Genomic DNA, 21,971 nt, shown 5'->3' with positions numbered 1-21,971 from the left:
CTAACAAATTTTCTTTGAACAATTTAAATATCTTGTTACAAGTACAATTTTGAAATTCCTCTTGAATTGAATATTTGGAATTCTTTGAATTCTAGAAAGAATGAGAAGGTATATTCTTTTCCATACTAGTAAAATGGGGATTTCCTTAAAAGTTAGAAATATCATGAAAAATATAACGACATGATTTTTATTTTAAGAAAATAAATTGTTTTTAAAATATTTATGAGATAATTAAAGATAAATATTTCTGAATTTGTGCTGTTCGATATATTTTCTACTTTTATTCCTCGAAATTTTTATACGTATGTTTGAAAAATTATTTTTTTTGGGGGGGGGGAATTATATGATGCATAAAGTAGTTGTAAAGAATAAGTGCATTTTTAATAGTTTTAACAATTATTCTCGCTTCAGTTAATTTAAACTAATTGTATTTTTTATAAGTGATAGTTGATAGGTATAATAGTTTGCTAATAAAAATTTTATTATTATATAATATTACATTTCAAATGCAAAAATTTTTATAAATTTAGTTTTTCTTTCCTTCAAAAATCAAGTTACATTCACTTTTTTCAAAAAAATTATTATTTTTTTCAAATTTTATTTGAACATGGTAAAAATTAAATTAAGTTTTTGATGCACAGTAATTCTGTATTTAATTTAAATCTGAGTGTTAGTTTCCAAATCAGCTTACTAGTTTTTTTTTGTAATTTTACTAGTGATACTAAAACACTTCTTAACGATTTAGATGATTTTCGGACAGCAATTATGGGCTTATATGCAGTACATATAAGTCCATATTATGTGTACATTTCTGTACAGCAATCACAGGGTCGGTTTGAATAACCTGTTAGGAAAATAAAACCATTCGTTTTTGGCAAGTTGGCGATGTTTGTGATTATTTTAGGAGTAAACTTAATAAGTGTACATAAAATATAATTAGTGATATTCTACATTACTTCATCTTAATTAACTTAGTTTACTTCAATACATCACCACTGCTCAACCTTCAAGAGATCATTAATCACTTCGCGACTCAATGTGAATCTAGTTTAACGTACGGAGAAGGGATTCTAATGTTTGTTTTTTTTAGAGAAAAAGCATTTTTGTTTTAACTTAAAAATTACAAAAATTATTTTAGATTGTGCTTGTTTTTATACGAATTAGGTGAAATATCGGTAGAAAACACTAAAAAAATGCTTGTTTTTGTTCAAGATTAATTATCTGTTTTTGCTCTATTGAATGGTTAGAAAATAACTATGTCTTAAGAAAATAAACTAAATATTTCTTATTATTTTTAAAACAGAATAATGTTCAAAATGTTAGATTTAATAAAAATATGATATGAAAATTTGGAAATTTATAGGAGCTTCTTTTTAGTCATAATCGTTAAGGTTGAGGAAACATGGTTGCCAAAAAATTTTATTAGTTACCTTATGCTTTAGAAACTTGGAATATTTGTAGGCATACGCGGGGAAAAATTTGAAGGAAAATTACCGTAAAATAATTTTATTAGTTACTTAATTTCTTAGAAACTTGGAATATTTGCTTGGAACTTTGAAATTTACCATACTGTATGGTAATGATATTACAGTAAGAAAAAAACCGTACTTGGGGTAATAAAAATCAAAATATACACTATTTAAACAACTTATTTGGTAATTTTTCCATTCATATGGTAAAATTTTACTAGAAATTCTGGTTTTCAAAATTATAGTTCTTATTACCACACATTTAGAAAAAACTACAAAACTGAAAAGTAAATTTAACCGAACAAATAGTTTTCATGCCATGCTCTAAGGTATCATTATACAATTACTAAATTTTAACACATTTACCAAATTTTATCACATATTATAAAACCATATTTATAGAAATTTTTTTCCAAAATCATTAACAAAGCTCTTCGGTAAAAATTACCGAGTTTTTTGGTATTCCTATAGAGCCAGAAGCACGGTAAATTTTACCATATCCAGGTAAAATGGAGCATAATTTTTTCTCAGCGTAGACCATGCATAAATATATATGAAATTCGACAAAAGATTTCTTTAATGAAATATATTTAACTGAGGGACTCTTTTTTTTGTGCTTGATAAAAACGTTCATTCTTATTAAAAGCAAAATTCATTCTTTTATAATTGACTGAGTAAACGCAAAAATGCTTTAAACAAATACACAATATTAAAAGTTACGTAACAAATTAGGAGATTTCTAAATGTTATTTAGTTAATTAGGTCAGCATAACATTTCTATATAATACAAGGTCATTCTTAATACACTTTTAAAGAGCACACAATTTTTAATATCGAATGAAACTTGAATATTCAGTAAATTAAATGAAACTGAATTTTCTTGGAATGCTATATCTGAATACTGAGAGAGTGCATTTAGAAACATTTAATGACGTTTTCAAAATTAACTGAACTTACTGAAGACTAGGCTATTACAAAAACGAAAAAGCTAAAATGGACAGTTAATTGCTAGTTTATCTTTATTGCAAGTTGAATGGAAAGTTTATTGTCTAACTTCTTTTTGATTATTTATTTATTTACTTGATAAGTTTTTAAGATCAAGTGCAGGTTTCTTTTATCTAAAAAAATGAGCAGATTAAGCTAACTTTGATACTATAAGTTCTCATTTTTCTTAGCAATAAAATAATTTCACGTGCTTAGTGATATATTGGATACTCACCATACATAGTTGTAAACAATGGGATCAGTTGGCTTAGAGATTTTGGGTACAGAGGAGTGAAGGCTTAAGAAAGGCTGGTACGAACTCCTCCTACGTTTCCTTCTTCTATACACAGAATATCCGGCAGCCAGCATCAAGATGAGGAACGAAATTCCCAAAACTGCCACCAAATACTCAGGGGCTGAAATAAAATTCATTATTTAGAATTATTTACTCTTCAAAAGTTTAAGAATAATATTATTTACGAGCAATTTTGTGTTTTAGTGTGTTCGAAATTTCTGAATATATAGTATTTTATTTTATAACCGTCGTTGAATAGTCGACCCAATTTATTGGGTGTACGACTACTAATATTCAACTCCGTAGCCTTGTAATTTTGAACCCAATGCAGAAGACAAGGGAACTACTGGATCAAGTATTGGGAGAAATTTGCCTCCGTGGAAGTTTTTTTGAGGGAACTAACCCGCATTTGCGTTACAGGGAGAGAAAAACCACGAAAACCACCCACGTTTAGCTTGACAGCAAGGGTACTCTAACCCATGATCCGTCTACCACTAAGGATATTTTACGTCAGCACTGTGGTCGGAGCGAGCCGGGTTCGAATTCGAATTGACCAGCTATCACTGGGATAGAACCCATGTCACGTCACCCATTTAGAGGCTAGAGCTTTATCCCCTGAGCCACCACGACTCTGAATATATAGAATGTAGGAAAAAGAAAGAAAACGAAGCATATTAGTAACTTTCGAATTTAATGATCGGATTTTCACGTACTAGGATGCGATCTTAATGGTTCAAAGGGGTGACTTTGATGTTACGCAATGAGAGTAATAACAGTTTAATTACGAAATCAGACTCAGAAACACATTTTCCAGGAATAAACATTTAGGCCTTCGAAATATGCGAAATAGCCACAATCTGGAAAAAATTGTCTCAATTGTTTAAGCAAGAGAGAGGTCAAAATCTTTGACTCCTTAATATTAATTTCATATTTTGCGTACTTCACCATATCTCTAGAACAATTTTGGAAGAAAGATTTTAAAATTTTTATTCTATGAATTTTGGACACAATTATAAAGCTCATTTATACAAGGATAATTTAATGTAAGAAAATACTATATATTTTTTAGATTTTCATTATAGCCCAAAGCTTTTAAATTCATTTAGGTTATGTAATTTAATTTGCAACATAAAATTCGAATGGAATCGATTGAATATTTCTTTAGGTACGAAAATTTAAAAAAATGATGTCTTTGAAATTTCATTGTCCAGAAATTGTTTGACTGACTTGCCTGAAATTTCGCAATTTGTTGTTTAAGATTACGCAATTTAAGAGGAAGTAAAATTCTGTTATCTTACAATTAAAAAACGCTGACCATTATCAAATAAAAGAATTATAAATTATTGTTAAAAAATTAATTTTACATAAAATTATGCTTAGATAAACCAGTTTCATAATTTTTTGCAAAATTCTTTTGATTTTTTCATCCAGTTAGAAAGTTAGAACAACAATCAACATCAATTGGCCAAACTTCTCTAGACTGTATCGTAGGATCGTATTTTCTTGATTGCAGCTAACCGCATAGTTTCATGTTCTAGAATCCATCAGTGAAATAAATATTTTTATTCAGTGAAAAGGCATTTTTATAACTAACTTAAAATATCTTCTGTATTAATTAATTAACATATTTAAGATTAGTCTCTCGAATCGTTAACGGTGCATAGTAGTATGGGAGGACCTGATTAATAAATCGCAAATTTTTATGGTGTTCTGATTTTTATTTTGTGTACTCTACTTTGAAGTACGCTGATTATTATTATTATTATTTTTTGCATTAAATGACTTTTCTCCTGCTCTACAAATTAAATTACACACAATATTTTACTTTTAGTATTCTGAGGACTTTTATCTTGCGTATCTGACTCCAGGAATTAATGAATTAACAATTTGTATCATCAATATAGACTTATGAATTACCCTGAACAATGAAATTAACGAAAATTTAATTTACTTTGACATATTCTGATGATGTTCGCACTTAATCAAGTTATTTTGCATACTACTCATACATACGACTTTTGTCATAGTTAACAAAATATTATATTGAAATGAAGTATTGAAGATATTGAAATTTACTTCCAAGAATTTTGATGAAAATATTCTTTTTTACGTGATTTAATTCTATACTACTGAATACTTAAATTGAATACAATACTTTCTCTTAGAGTAATCTGATAATATCCTGCTTTTCGCAAATTTCCGCCTGTAATATTAAAAAAAATTGCACTTTAAAGTAAAGTATGAAACTTTTTTTGATTCTGACGGTACAAACAACGGCATAAAAGGAGAAAACAAATGAATAAAAAATAAAAATTACAATAATAATAAAAATAAATGAGAAAAAAAACTAAATTCCCCTTGAATACATTAAAATATTATATTATAGCATAGGAGCATAGGAATGAAAAGAAAGCATAGGAATGAAAACTTAATCGAAAGTGAAATTTATTCATGAATTACGATATAAAATTCATACCTTAAAAATAAAAAGATTATTAGTACAAAATTAGAAATTAAAAACATGTCAAATGCAGCTACTTTAAGGCGAAACCCATTTTTATCTGTTTAAATTCTTTCTTTCCTTTTTTTCTCAGAACACTTTTTTATTTTATGAATAATAGATTTTCAAAAAAATTATTGAATCTAAATCTGAATATTTACTTTAAAGCATTACGATGATTTTTTTTCGGTATTCCATGATTTACTTTTATTTGACACTATGAAGTATTAAAACTGACTGCAATAATTTACTTTTAAGTTTTCTAATGACTTTTATTTTGCTTTATACCGAATCACGCATAATAATGTGAATGAAGTAATTTACTTTTAATTATTTTGATGATTCCTACTCTGCTTTATTTCAGTATTATTCTGCCTATGAAGCCTTAATTTTCAATGTAATAATTTACCTTGAAAGTATTCTATTTGTCATTTTTTTACTTAAGCATGGCAGTAAAAAGAAATCCATCTCTTAAGGTTTTCCTTTTCGGAATTATTTCAATAATTTTGGTTATATACAAAATGATATTTAAGGAAATTGCATCAAATATTCCGACAGCCGGGGATTGAATTGGATCACCTATGTTCCTCCACTGACCTATTTATGGTCTGAAAGCATTACTTGGCTATTTGAAAAATTACTGCATTTTGGAGGAAAATACTGATTTCTTTGGTCATTATCTAAAAGGAGAAATTTTTAAAAAGGAGAAATCTTTTTCCTACTTTGTATAAAGATTGTACTAACAGTAACAATGATATATATTTTTATTTAGGTTCATTTTTTATGCAATACAATATATTTTATTTATAGAATTTTTATTTTGATCTTACAGTAATATCAGTTTTATTCAAAGCATTTTTAAGAGTTCAATCAAAACAATTTATTGCATAAAATGCTGAATATATTTCTGAAACAATTCCATAAAGGAAACTGCTGCACTATGATTTTAAGTGTCAATTACATAAACTTATATTAACTGTAATATTATAGTGGATTGCCAAACTCAGTGATACTATTTAAATGGTTCCTTGGTATATAAATGTTTTCTTATAATTTGCATATTTTTCAGATTCTAGGACATAAATTTAAAAATTATTATTTTTAACTACTAAATTATTATTTTTAACTACTAAAAATAATTAAATTAGTTATCCTTCAATTGGTAAGAAGTTATTATAATTTTATATCTTTAGATCACGAGTTTAGACTCGTTTTATTCCTGCATCCACTTAAATCTTCGAGTAATGCAGACACTTTAAAAGTTCTTTTCTCCAGAATAATTTTGCTTCACGCTTTTTTCCATCTTTAAAACAAAAATTTTAAAGTTCTGTATAATATTTGAAATACATATAAATGTAGTTATTTTACTTTGGTAGAAAACATTTTTAAATTATAATTTATAATTTATTCAAAGGGAACCACAAAATTTAATACAGAAGCAAAAAATTTCATAGATATAAAAATTTAAAATTTTGAATTTTTTAAGTGATTTTTAATTTGAATTTTTTTTTGAATGATTTATAAATTGTCTCTGATAATTTTTTTAGTAGAAGTATAAAAAAATCAAAACAATAAACGCATTTTTAAAAAAATATTAAAAAAATTTTCTGCTTTTCCTTAAATAAAATTTAATCTACAAATTTTAATAACAAGTAGGGGTGAGTCGGGTAGCCCCGCCCTGCGGGTACCCCCGCCCTGCGGGTACCCCCGCCCACAGTCAATTTCATATGTATAGAATATTTTTTCAAATCAATGGGTCATCGGACATTAATTGTTATATTAAAAAAGATTATTTTCAAAGTTTCAAGTATTTATGCAGCTTATATGTTCTGAAAATTTGTTGAATACAGTAGTCATGAAATTAAGAAAAATTGGTTGAATGTTTCGATTAAACTTCATTTTAATACTGAAAAAATAATTTTTTCTATACCTACAGCATTAAAGTCTTAAGTTTAATTTGCACGAAGAAAGAAGTTTATATGTGAAAAATTGTTCAAGTAAATTTACAAAAAAATTGGATTTCGGGTAGCGCTGCTCACATGAATGTCGGGTATCACCGCTGAATTTTATTTCGTCGATAAATGTACGGTTGTGAAGATTATTATTTTATTGCTTCAAATTTGAATGTTATATGCATTTTTAACAACAAATATTGTTTTTATTAAATTATTGTTATTAAATGATAGAATTCACTAAAAAAATAATTTTGTGATAAAAATGATAAATGAGGTTTATCTATTGTCAATACATTGGTGACTTTCATTTATCAAAAAACATAATTTTTGTACCTGGGCGGGGCTACCCATACACATTTTGAAAAAAGTTGAAAAACATGTTTTTTTTTAATTTCTATTTTTTTAAGTTAAACTATTCTTTGTCTGGTTTATTCTTTTTGCATTATTTAGTTAGATGGTAAAACAATAGAAACATACAAAAATATTGATTATTACTCAATATTATACAGAAATATAAGCAATACTCCTTAAGTGGGCGGGGTTACCCGACTCTCCCCTATATAATGATTGTAACAATGAGTAAAAAAACTTTTAAAACAGGGATTGAATGATTGTAACAATAAATTATAATAGAATTAATAGCTTAATTGTAATTAATTTTTCATATCACTTTAAGCGTAAGCTTCTATTTTCTACAATAACAAATCTATCATAAAAATACTTCATATTTGAAAAATTAAAGTGGTTAATTTTCAAAGCATTCAAACAGCATAAATTATAATAGTTTTGTAACATTAATAAAAGAACATAATCTAAGTCAATTTTAAAGCATATTTAGTTTTAATTTATATTTCATTACTAGTAATATATTTAAGAGAACATGGAAGAAAGTAAAGGGCACGAATGCTTTGAATGTTAACTTTTAAGCATTAATTATTAACATACAGAATAAGACGGCAATAATTAAGCGAGAAATACGAGTTCATTTCCGTATTAGCATTTTCTCTCTTTATACCGATCTATGCATTAAAACTCTTCTCTTTTAATATTTAATTACTTCCTACCGAAAGAAAATAAGTGAAATGCTAATATGCAACGTCACTTAGTTTTATAACTATTCCGTAGTAAATCAATATCTTTTAACAAATTAAAATTCTACTTGTTTTATCTTTGAAAGTGCTTTCAAATATAGTTTTTCCACGGAACATTAAATGGAAAATTAAGGAATATTATGAAATTTTCATGGATATAGCCGCATACAAAAACATTTTACACATTTTTTTACACTCATTGAAAAAACATGATATAATTATGGTATTACAAATTATTTTGTCCTGTAATGCGGAACTGTGAATTAAATGTGATTCAAAAAGGATATAAAAATCACAGAGGGTACAGTGAGCAAAAAAGAAATATTCATCACTCTGTATAATTTTTGTTCGAATGATCGGATTTTTACAAACTAAGGGCCAATCTTAGTGATTCAAAAAGTTGACTTCAAATGTGCTAGTTAACTTTTGCTTGCTATTAAGTTTACGAAATAGGGCACAAACAAAGTTCTTTCTCTGAATAACCTCCGACCTCTTTTTTCACGGATTTATATTTTTGACTTTCTGAGAAATAGCTGAAATCTACAAAATATGGTCCTAACAGTTTGAAAAAGAGAGAGGTCGAAAATTTGGACACCTTATTGTGTTCAGTTATTGTAATTATAACTTTTGCGTTTTTCACTATTTCTCTAGAACTGTTAAAGTTAATCAAAAAATTATTGCATACAAATATAAAATTTGTTCATCCAAAGAGAACTCCGTTCAAAAAAAATATTTAGTAATTATTTATTACTTTTCATTATTTAACTTAATAATAATCAAAAACACTTTGATAAAAAAATTTAAACTATTCTAAATTATATGATTCTTAATGACCAAATACGAAATTGGCTGAATAGTTTCTAAGTTATAAAATTTTGCAAAAGGCTGTTTTTTAAATTTTTATTTCTCAAGGACTAATGTAACGAGCTCGACTAATAACGAGTTAGATCGACTAATAACGAGTAATAAGCGAGACAGAATCTATTAAACAGATTTCGTTCAAATTTTGTATTTTAACATATAAAATATTTGCTTCTTTGTAATTTTTATTTTCATTTGCACTTAGCTCACTTATTTCTGTAAACTTCATGTTATACATTGTGGAGCATAAGGAGTTGTTTAATAAAAATTAATTTAAAAAATACAAACAAATAAAATGTATTCTTTAAAATGACTTAGAAATTTGTATACGTTACAATTCCAAATGTTTTGTTCTATAAATAAATAAAATAATGAGCCCTCATTGGAGATAAAACCAGTTTTTCGATCTTACAAAAAGTAAAGCTCATTTCCCAACAGCACTTTCAATGGATCCCGTCCCACGTCGATATCCACGGCAACGAGTTGGCTGACACTCTTGCGAAGAAGGGACTAGACCATCCAGTCCCCTCCACCTCAGAGCTTACATACCTTGAACTTTTTGCAAGGCAAAAGGCCCAGAATAAACAAAAGTGGCTGCTTCCACCTATTCACTACTGGTATAAAGCAAAAAGACCAGGACTCTCTCTATCTCTCCCTGGTGACAGGCAAACCAACACCTGCCTATCCCGACTGGCCAGTGGACACCTGAAAAGTCTCACTTTTTCTGCAAATCAAAAGATCTTTCCTCTTTGCCCTAAATGCCAACAAAACCAGGCCTCACCTGAGCACATCTTGATCTGTTTAGGGCTGGACTGGAACGATATTCATTCCTCTCCCATTCTGGTTTCGGATTTTCTCAATGTTAACGGATTCATTGATCTGGTCTGACCCCGTCAGACCAGATGGGAATTAGCAACATAAAATAATGAAAACTAGTTAATAAGCATTACAAATTACTTTTTTTGCATGAAATTGTCTTAACATAAAAAAAATTTATAATTGTGTGAAAAAAAAATTCAGATCGATTTATAAGTTCTCGAATTATAGCGAAGACCACACTCTTGACTCAACTAATTGTTGGGACATTTTCCTGATTACGGCTATCCCTCTCCCTCTTATTTTGATAGTCAATACAAATCCGTTAAAAAAAAGTTATGTTTATTTAGAGATCTGAATATAAGTGCTCGTATATGTGTCTGACTCAGTAATTTAAATACCAGTTAACACCAATTAATTAGCATTTCGAGTTTACATTTTTGAATAGTTAAGATTTCTGCTTATTGAAGTAACGAGAATAATCAGGTAACTTAGTTTACCTGATCACTCACGTTATATCGGTTTTTTTTAAACCAGTTGAGATAAACACAATTTTTTTTCTTTTATTGTATATGTATCTGAAATAATTTGACACAACTTCTGTCGAATTATAAAGTTGTTTTGTCATCCCTAGTGATGACAATTCACTCATGAAATAGTTTGACATAACGTCTGTCAAATTATAAAGTTGTTTTGTCATCCCTAGTGATGACGGTTTACTCATGAAATAGTTTGACATAACTTCTGTCGAATTATAAAGTTGTTTTGTCATCCCTAGTGATGATGGTTTGCTCATGATACCGAAAGACACTTACATTTTTAATGAAGTTTTCTACTTGAGTTTTTTAACGTCGAATTTCTTCAATTTCATTAAGAACTTAGTTCATGAAAATCCAATCAATAAAAAAGTTATTAAGAGTGTTTTTTTTAAATATAAATTTTAAGTAGAGAGGCATGTGTCAGCTTTATGTGTACGCTAGGAGTGAAAGCTTAGAAACAAATGGTTTTTAATTTCTAGTATATCGTAATATTTTGAAATAAGTTATTCTAGGCTGACCACACAGTGTTAAAAGAGGAAAAGTAAATTAAACGAATCAGAAAACTTTTTTGCTTTAAAATATTTCATTATGATTAAGAATGAAATGCTTTTTAGATGTGTAAACAGATGGTGGAAAAATTATCGGATACGAAATCTTTATAATAAATATTAAACAGCTCCATGTAATGGATTGATAGCTGATGATAGTCACGTCCAGGTAAGAGACATGTGTTAAGAAGAGTGGTATAAAGAGTATGAGACAATTTTACCACTGACCATCATAATTCTTACACAGTTCAATATTTATCATATAATGACAGATCGATCTATATTATTTTCACTGTTTATTCAACTTTAGCCTATTTGCTTGATAAATAGATGGCATCACAATTTTTTTTAAATACGTATGTCTCATGAAATTTTTCGGGGGTTCTCAAAACTGTAAAAAAATATGTACGGCGGCGAAAAACGAAGCTCTTTAGAAGAAAATAAAAATGCTTTGTGACTTCTAAACTCTTTTTTGGAAGATAACGAAAATTTGAAAGACATATACTTTTTAAATACATTTTTTTCTTCATAATTTTAAATAGAGGAGTGGATCTGTAGCTATATAATAAAATTTAAAATGCATAAATTCGATTCGAAGAGTCATCAGAATGACTTCATTTAAATAATTATATTCAGCATTATTTTTACAGTATTCAAAATTAAATAGTTTTCACGATTTTGGGTGGCATTTTTTCACATAATTATAGCATAGCTATTTTTTCATTAGTCAGATCTTAAAATATTCTGCTTAGTTTGGCATATTTAAAAAGAGGATTGGAAATCAAAACAAAGTTAAAAATTAAAAATAAACAAAAGTTCCAATCAGAAACATATTTAAATTCAAGTGCGGAATTTTGAAGTGCCTTCGTAATAACTTCATCTAAATAGTTACAAATTTCTTCATCTTTTCAGAATTTGACATTAATTAAATTGCTTGCGAAAATTATTTTTGTAATTTTTTAGATAACAGTTAAATTTCTTTATGATTTAATTCGTATAAAAATGTAATTTTAGAGGACAAGAATTTTTTAGGCCATCTTGGAACAGTGGTTAAGTTTCAGAAAAAATCACCGTTTTTCACTAATGAATTTTAATGATCATTGAAAAAACTGAAGTCACTAATAGGGCTTACATTTTTTTGAGGCTTACGCAAAAAATATTAATGAACATGTTTTTTTAATGTCAAATATTCTTATCAGAAGTATTTAGAATGTTAGAAAATTGTTATTAAAAAAATGAATTTTTTACAGTTAGTTATATACAAATATACATAACAAATTGACTAACAATATTAATTTATGAAACTCATTAATTTCATCACTTAGATATTAATTATTTTTTATTATTTTCTTAACAGGGGCATTATCCCCTACTCATAAAATATAAACTTTAAAAACTCTTCAACTCTTAACGCAAGATGTGAAAAATTTCTTTAATCTGCATCATTTTTCCTTTAAATTAACAATTATAATGTAAAATTATTTGAAAAATTCTTATAATTTGATCTACTTTAATTAAGGTTTTGAAAAATAATATGTTAGCAATTTAAGAAAAAAACACTGTTATTTAAAATATGACATTTAGTCTGTTGTTTGCTTTGAATATTTTTCAGTTACAGCGATTTAATTAAGAAGTTTTAATACATTTTATGTCAAAAACTGATGTAGCGTAAAGTTTTCTAAAAGCTCACTTGTATATTTTACACCCGATTGTTCTTAAACTCTAAACTTCAGTCTATAATTTTATTGTTAAACTTTTCGGTGTTCATCTTACAAACATAACATCTAAAGTTAGAATGAAGCGAGATTTCTATAATTATCGACTTTCATTAAATTTTGATTATAAACTCTCGCAAAAAGAAAGACTACATTGTTTTTAAAACAAGAATATACTTTTTAGGAAAATGGTTCGTTATAATACTATTTCCATTATTCTGGTGTGAGGATAATTAGAATAATTAACCACAGTCAGATTTTGAAATTAAGAGAAATACACAAGAGGTATGTTTTTCCTTAAGTTTTGACAATTTATTAAAAAAAACTGCAAGAATTTATTCTACGAGTAGAATTCGCAATGATTGTTTTCATATTTTCAGAAAAACGTCAGTGTAACAAGTTAGTGTTGCCAAAGACTGTATCGAAGCATTGTCGTTGGTTTTTAAGATTTTTTTTCTTTCTTATTTTATATTTAGATGTATTTTCGTTTTTTAGACGGTTTTATATATTTTGTCTAGACGCTATTTTATATGAAATATGAAAAATTAAAGTAAATATCACCTAGATTTCTGAAATAAATTAGTTTACTTAAATTCAAACTTTTTATTCCTTACCATAATCATTATATTGCTGATAAATAAATTCATGCACGTATAGATGAATTTTAAGCCAAAATGTTTGAACTTTTAAAAGTTCTAGGAATTTTGTATATTATTTATGCACTTTACAGTGAGTAGAAACATTTTTAAAAATGCCAGAAATAGTAAATCGTTTTTGCTCTCCCCAAATTATTAACGGATTACATAAGTTTTAATATTTAAAAAAGACCATTTAAAAAAAATATCTAACAGTTCAATATGTAAAGAATATTTTCACTGCGCTTCAAGTCAATTGGACAAAAATGCAAGGAGAAATAGCTTTTGATAACTGTTCCAATCAAGCTTGACTAGAGTTCCTGTTCCTATATCTAACAGAATTATATTTATTGCAGAGCTTTTGGCAATCAAGTCTGCCCTGATATGGCTACGTCAACATGATATTACACATGCAACGATTTTTTCAGACTCACTATCATACCTCCAGGCCCTGGCTGACCCAGAACCCAGTTCCAAACTCATAGAAGAGATCAAAAAAATTTGGAATAAGAACACTATTTTGAACTGGGTAAAAGCACATGTGGGGATCCAGGGCAATGAGGAGGCAGACAGGGCAGCAAAGGAAGCCATTGGTTCTGACAGTGTGGATCTCCAGGTTCTGAAGACCCCCAAACAAGCTAAAACCGAAATCAAACAATATTTAATGGCAAGGTGGAAAACCAATTGGGAAAATTCTGAGAAAGGCAGGCATACATTTAAATTCATTAAGACCCCGTCAACTACAAGGTTGCAAACTAATTTCTATTTTAACCAATTTCTAACGGGGCACGGAGTGTTCGGAGTACACCAAAACAAATTTTTTAATAAGTCAGATACTTGCTCTAACTGTAACCAAAGACAAACCATAGAGCATCTTTTATATTATTGTGATCGGTACCGAACACTCCGAAAAAATTATTTCTTCCAAAAAACAGACCAACAAATTTTTGCAGACAAGGTTTGTAGAGAAATTATCAAGATTATCATTAAAACTACTCTTGAGGAACAAATGGAATTAATAAACAAAATTGACAATAACTGAAATTTTAACCTGCTTAATCTAACCACCTTGCCAAAACTTTTTTTTGGACCACATTGCCATTTTAGTGTTTTAATTTGACTTTTAACTTGACTTTGCATTTTATACATGCAGGTTTGTTTACAACCGGTTTACAACCGGCTGCCGGTTTGTTTACAACCTTTGGATTTTAATTCATTTGGTATTTTACATTGCGATTGTATTTTATACATGGTTTTTAGATTGTTATACACCCCTTTTAACTCTTACCTTTTAGTATCTATTGGTATTTTGTCCTCTGTTTTTTTGTACTTTAATTGAATTTACTCTGCTTTACTTGTTGTTCTTCATTTTAACTACCTGTTACTACTTCACCCTCACTATTTTGGTTCCACCAGCAGGATTCAAGCTGGCTTGATTGGCTGGATCCTTTCAATGCCCTATTGGCAAGTGTATACATCTGTGATTTTGTCTTAGTTTTAACTTTTCAATTTTAGCACTATATTCATTTATGTCATTTTATCCTTTCACCTTTTGGCGGTTTTATGAGCTGTATTTACGGCGGTTTTTGGTGAATTGTTAGATTTTTTGTCTTGTATTAAGGGTTCCACCAGCTCTGGCTCACAGCTCACTCAGTTTTTACTGGTTGTCTCAGGGTTCACAATTTTTGTATTATATATATATATAATTTTTGTATTCTATTTATATGAGGGTTAATAAGTTTTGTATTGTATATATACATATAATTTTTGTATTTTATTTATATAAGGGTCTGTTGACCTTTTAAATGATTCATTGTATTTGGCGTATGGGCCTATTGGCCTAGGCCGCTGTATATATATTAAATATCTAACAGAATTAGCAATTTTCAACGAAAGTTTCGAAATTTCCCAAACTGATACAGTGAAAAAGAAAAATATCAGAATCGGCTGCCACATTTGGCAATGTTTCTCTCAAACATCGTTTCTTATTCTTAATCAAAATCTTGCCAAAAGAAGACACGTAGAGTAACTAATCACGAAATTAGTTTCAATAATTACCAAATCAATTCTGAGAAAAAATTATAGTGGTCAAGAAAAGTTTAATAAACCAAATTGGCTCTTAGGCGATAACATACTTTGTGCAATATATTTTGAAACTATAGGAATTCTTTTCGTAAATTAATTTGTTAATGATAAAAACTGTACAAAATACGCAAATGCATTTCTCTGAATGCATTTTGTCAAACTTACTGACATAAAAGTGACTGAGAACTTCTAAACAATTGTGATTCGTTTAAATTTTATCGCACGCATTAAAAAACAATAATACTACTTTAAGAAAAGTACATTGGTAGAATTTTCATTCTAAAATTACGGTAAAATAGCCGGCAGCAGTATTTCCATCCAATTAACCGTAAAGTTTACGGTAAAGAACATGTTTTACCTTCGCGGTTTTGAAACTGTTTACATTTAGCATTTAAAAAAAAAACCATAAATATGAAACTATGCGGTTTCTAAACCATTTGCAACTAACATGGTTTCAAAACAGGGAAGAAAAAAGAATTTAACTCGATATTAGAGCTAAACTTTTTGTTAATTAATGAGCATTGGAGTTAGATTGTGGTTCAGTTGTTTTTATCACCATGGAAGGTTGTTTAATTAGTTTACCTGGTTGTTTCATCCATTGTAAGAGATGGAAAAATCTAGACTATTTTGCTTTAAGCAGTTTTATGGTGCTGCCATCTATGTAAGAAGGAAAGTATCGCATTTTAACAGTCCAGGATCACAAATTGGGGAGTGCAGGACACTGGAAACTCTTCATGTGTTGAATTGAATGGAGCAAATATTGTGTTAGAGTCGCGCCCTCGTTCTGTTGGTCATGAGATTAGCAGATTTGCCTTCTCAGCTATAATATGTACCCAGTTGCAAAGAACTACGTTTCTTCATTAGGTGGGTTTAGTTGGTGCGATAAAATTCCTGTTATTTAACCCGTATTAGGTGAAAACAATTAATAAACGGTTTTCTCTCACAGTTAACTGTTTGAATATCATCTTCTTTGTGATTATTTATTTGCTTTGTTCGAACGTACTAAAATAACAATTGAATAAATTATTATTTAGCCATTTTTTTGAGAAATTTCTAACAATGCAATAATATTAAGTGCTATTTAAAAAAGGCGTGATTTCGGGTTCAAAAAACATATTATGTTCAACTGTAAAGTTATAAAATTCATTTTTATTTGTTGCATGCGTTTAGTAAACAACGTCTATTTTTTGCTCAATTTTCTAAAGTTACTAATATATCTAATTTCATAAGCATGTCACTCAGAGCCGTCTTTTTTGAGGAGTTGCTTTCTTCTATTATAAAATAGTGATCATTATTGCATAGCTGTTTTTACTCCCGACTGCGCTATATCATCTTTATAAAATAAAAGATCTTGTTGATGATGGGGTCTTCAAATATTAGAACGTTGATAGAGGTGCCAATGAAATAGAAGTATTATGACAGAAGTTAGTTAAAATAGTCACATTCAATTTGTATTTCCACTATGCACTTTGCCTACCATATGTTACAATTCATTTTCAACAGCTATTAATCAAGAACGGAGGTGAGAAGTGTGCTGCCAGTAAAGAACCATTGACCAGATAATAAGTTATGCAGATCCTTTGGCCTCTATCATAATCAATATATGCATGATGTCAAACGGTCAGAACAGAAATTCCAACAGGAGATGGATGGAGTAAACGATACTTTATTTTCTTGGGACACATCAGTAGATTTATCGGCTAAAAATAATTGACTTCATAGAGAACAAGAGATAAGATAAACTGTCAAAAACATTCCATCGAGATACGAACACCTCACAATTCGACATTTTCTTACTAAGGTAAACTTACTATAGCAATAAATTTCTCGTGCCAAAAATACTTTCTAATAGAGTTTTACATTAAATCTTTTTCGTTGAAGCATATTGTTTCATTTCGATTTCTTTTCATTGAATCTTTTAAAATCAACTGCAAACGAAAATTGTAAGTAAATTAAGCAATTAATTATTGAATAATGCAAAAAATTCCCAAATAAACAAATGAAATTGAATTCATCATTGGTCTAATATTCTAAACTAAGTAAATGCTCTAAGTAAAATTCTAATAATCTGTGTGCAATAGAAAAAGTGTCAAAAATAATCACATGGCAAATACAGCAGAACTTAGATTTTGCGATTAATCATTTCTTTAATCTAAATACCATTTTTATGTAAAGCCGACTTCTAAGCACTTTTTATGTGCAATTATAATTTTTTTCAAATTTTAATTTCCGCAATTTTATTAATGTATGTTTTATTAATGTGTGACAAGACTACACATAAGATGGGTAACAAATAAATGTTTAGCTAGTTAATAAAATTGGTTGCTTTGGGGTTTTGCAAAAGGAACCTAAAAGTTTTCTTTAGACTTGTATATTCAAACTAAACTATACTAGTCTAGTAATCACAAGTGTTGTTAAGTTTGACCCTCAGGGCTTCTACTTCTGCTTAAAGATAATGTGATGTGTTTATTATCTGCGCAAAAAAATTATAATACCGTAATTTGAATGGAAACTTCGAAAATCGATGAAACCCCCTAACGATCCAAAATTAGATGCGTTGGATTCTTTGTACTTACAGTTTATACCAAAAGACCTGAGCAGTACCCACTATCTGGGGACAATGGTCCAAGTGAATTTTAAAATGAAATTTTTTTTTACCAACCTGACAAAAAGACGCTTAATGTATGTTCGTATAAAAATTAAATTTTAATAGTACATCACACTATTATTTTTAAAAAAATCAGTTTTTCAAGTTTATACAAGACAATAGGTCTAAAGTAGGTTTGGCTCCAACAATTGGAGCCCTACCGTATGGTGCAAAAATAGCCGTTTATTACTTAATTTCGGCTTAAGTTTCGGTTAAAAAAATTAAGTATAACGTTTCAACGTTTCTCGCATACCACTATATTATCTGGAATTAATTACAACCGGAGGTACAGTGTTCTAATTGCTAGATTAATTTAAAGTTTCAACTATATATTTTCAAAACTGTCTTCTTTTAAATAATTCCTTTTTTTCTAATTGTATAATTTTCTTCCCCTCATTTTTTTAAAAATTATTTTCTTTAGTTATAATATTACTCTACGTAGTATTACTGTATAGAAATCACAATCTAAATTAAATTTCGTTAAAAAATTTTAATATTTTTACTTTTAAAACATAATTTCATAAAATAAAAATTATTTCATGTTTATAACACAATTATAACAATTAGTTATTTATAAAATTTAGGAATATCAAAAATACTTGTAACATATTGTCGAATTTAATTTATCCGAAAAGTCTTAAAAGCATTTCTATAGTATATAATTGAAAACAAATTATACTTTTTTAGTTATAATATTACTCTATGTAGTATTATTACATCAAAACCACAATCTTAATTAAATTTCGTTTAAAATTTTTATATTTTTACTTAACATAAACATAATTTTATAAAATAAAAATAAAAATTATTTCATATTTATAACTCACTTATAACAATTAGTTATTTATTAAATTTAGAAATACAAAAAATCGTTGTTTTGTCAAATTTAATTTATCTGAAAAGTTTTAAAAGCATTTTTACAGTATATATTGAAAATAAAAAGCTAAACAAGATTACCTTTTCTGAAAGTCAAACCGTTTAATATGTTTCTATCCAAAATTAAATTTTATTTCATTTTTAATGTCTTTATAGTTGAGAAATTTTGAAGAAAAATGAATTAAGACAATTATTTTGAAAAAAAATTCCCACTACAATTGAGTTATTAATCTCATTTTTTGAGATTTCACTTTTTTCTTTGATTAAATTAGTTTGAGACATTAAAAAAGTAAAACGGAATTAATTTGCATTTTCGTTACTTTATGCTTAAAATTGCTTTCCGTAAATTTTTACTTAATTCCTAAGTTGAGATTTAATGAATTTCAATTAACTTATTCTCCTTTTTCATTTTGATTATACCAAAAAAATTTGAATTAACTTTTATTTGAAAACAATTTATCGTAACTACAAAGCACGAACTAGCTGAATATTTTTATTAAATATTTTGCACAAAAATAAGCTTTCTTATGTAGAAATAATTCAATGCTTATTGAATTTATTATTTTTTACAATAATTTGGAGCTAATATAAAACAAAAAGTGAAGTTTTTAGCAAGAGAAATTCAAATTAATAATATGTGTGAAATGCTTATATCAGTACTTGCTGTATACTTTTGACAAAAATAATAGCTTATTTAATGGCTTCTTGATATGTGCAATCATAATGTTTTGTTTTAATGAATGTATCAAACAATTTTATCAATGAAATGAAAATAATATTCTTAAAAATAGGAATGACACTCTTGAGCACTTAATATTGAAAAAGAAAAAATCATTAAAATCAAATAATTAACTTTAACTTGTTAGAAAAATGAGGAAACCGTCTGTACATAAAAATCAAATGTATTTTAAATTAAATTTTTACTAAAAGCCTAAAAATTATAATGTAATTTATGTATGCAATAAAAAATCTAACTTACTAACAAAAAATTATTTTAACAACTGACTCTTTTCAAAACATACAATTACAAATTGTATAACTATTGAACTTTCGATTTTTATACACGAAATTGATTTATACAAAGGGTAATACAAGGGTAACAAATTGATTAATACATTTAAGCAGTATGTATATTCATATATTGTTAGTAACAGAGCATGGAAAAGGGAATATTTCGTAACATACTATTTTTTTTTTGGTTGATCAAACTCAAAAACAAAAAACGAAGAAAAAAAATTTATTCTTGTCAACCGAAGTAGTTACCAAAATTAATAACACTTCATTTTTTAAAAATAAAACTCATAAAATCATTAATACAAATTCAAAACTTTTATCAGATTTAAAGTAAATAAATTTTGAACTTAAAAATCATGTGTTCATGTTGCTTACTGATTCTCGTAATCAGTAAGTAAGAACGAATATTCGTGTATCAGCACGCGAATAAAATTTTGAACAGCATACTATTTGGTGATGAATTCTTGAACTTCCAAAGTATGGGTGAATAATAATTTATTTTAGTTAAATGAAGTGATTAAAAAGTTTTAGTTACTGCTCTTGAAAATATTGAACTTTCGCATTCTTACCAGAATAATTAAACTCATTAATACAAATGTTACAATCAAACATAATTTAGGTAAATGTGTTTCAAACTAAGAATTCTAATATGCAATCAGTATGCATGGAGAAAAATTAGGTAAAATCACCATACTGTAGGCAGTGATGTTTCTGGTTTAAAAAATCATAACTCTGGTTAAAAAAAAACAAAATATCCGTTTTTTGAACCATTCATTTGGTAATTTTTCCGTTCGTTTGGTAACAGTTTACCGGAAATTCTGGTTTTCAAAACTATAGTTCTTATCTCTACACATTTAGTAAAAAATTCTGAGCTGAAAAGTAAATTTAAGTAAACAAATGATGTTCATACCATGCTCTGAGGTATCATGATGAAATGATGAAATTTTAGAGCATTTAACAAATTTTATCTCCCATTCTAAAACCAAATTTTATTGTTAATTGTACAAAAATTACTACCAAAGTACTTCGGTAAAAATTATCGCATTCTTACTAGAATAATTAAACTCATTAATACAAATGTTACAATTAAGCATAATTTAGGTAAATGTGTTTTAAACTAAGAATTCTAGTATGCAATCAGTATGTATGGAGAAAAAATTAAGTAAAATTACTATACTGTAGGGCAATTATGCTTCTCGTTTAAAAAATCCTAACCCTGGTTAACAAAACCAAAACATCCGTTTTTTAAACCATTCATTTGGTAATTTTTTCGTTCATTTGGCAATTGTTTACCGGAAATTTTGGTTTTCAAAACTGTAGTTCTTATCTGTAACTGTAGTTATAAATTAAATTTAAGTAAGCAAATGATGTTTATACCATGCTCTGAGGTATCATGATGAAATCATGAATTTTACAGCGTTTCACAAATTTTATCTCCCATTCTAAAACCAAATTTTTATTGTCAATTGTACAAAAAATACTACCAAAGTACTTCGGTAAAAATTAACGAGTTTCTTGGTTTTCTCCTAAGGCCAGAAGCAGTAAATTCTACTATATTTTATTGTTTAAGACCATATTTTTTCTTCATATACATGTCAATAGCAGATCTTGCAAAAGATTATTTTTCATGGCATAACATTTGTTGACGTAATATTCTATGTGTCCTGTCTACTCACAGTATGGGAGTGTGTACGTCCTATTAGAACGTGAAACTAAAAAGCATAGTTTCGTGTATCTGTAATCAATATACATGAACATGTCAATAACTGGTTTACATAGCATCGCTTTTAACTGATATTGAGTATTCATTGACATAATTTTGAACTGGAATTAATGATATTGTTCAATAATTAGTTTTTTAAAAAATTTCGATAAATTTCGAGTTTTATGAACACGTATAATGAACTAAATTATATAAGTGCAAATGCTATTAAAGTTGCA

At 27.7% G+C, this 21,971-nt stretch overlaps 1 protein-coding gene across 1 annotated transcript in view; it reads right to left on the bottom strand.

Annotated features, from left to right (window-relative positions):
* LOC107447089 (synaptotagmin-15) overlaps positions 1–21,971 on the bottom strand; it is a 75,797-nt gene that overhangs the window by 47,489 nt on the left and 6,337 nt on the right. The window contains exon 2 of the mRNA XM_016061903.4: positions 2,689–2,869. Coding sequence (XP_015917389.3) covers positions 2,689–2,869 — 181 coding nt within the window. The remainder of the gene's footprint in view (positions 1–2,688; positions 2,870–21,971) is intronic.

The sequence above is a fragment of the Parasteatoda tepidariorum genome, chromosome 3, assembly GCF_982258835.1.
Source record: "Parasteatoda tepidariorum strain Cologne lab strain chromosome 3, Ptep-v5.0, whole genome shotgun sequence".
Lineage (NCBI taxonomy): Eukaryota > Metazoa > Arthropoda > Arachnida > Araneae > Theridiidae > Parasteatoda > Parasteatoda tepidariorum.
The sequence above is the reverse complement of the archived record's forward strand: the minus strand, read 5'-3'. Positions and strand labels throughout refer to the sequence as shown.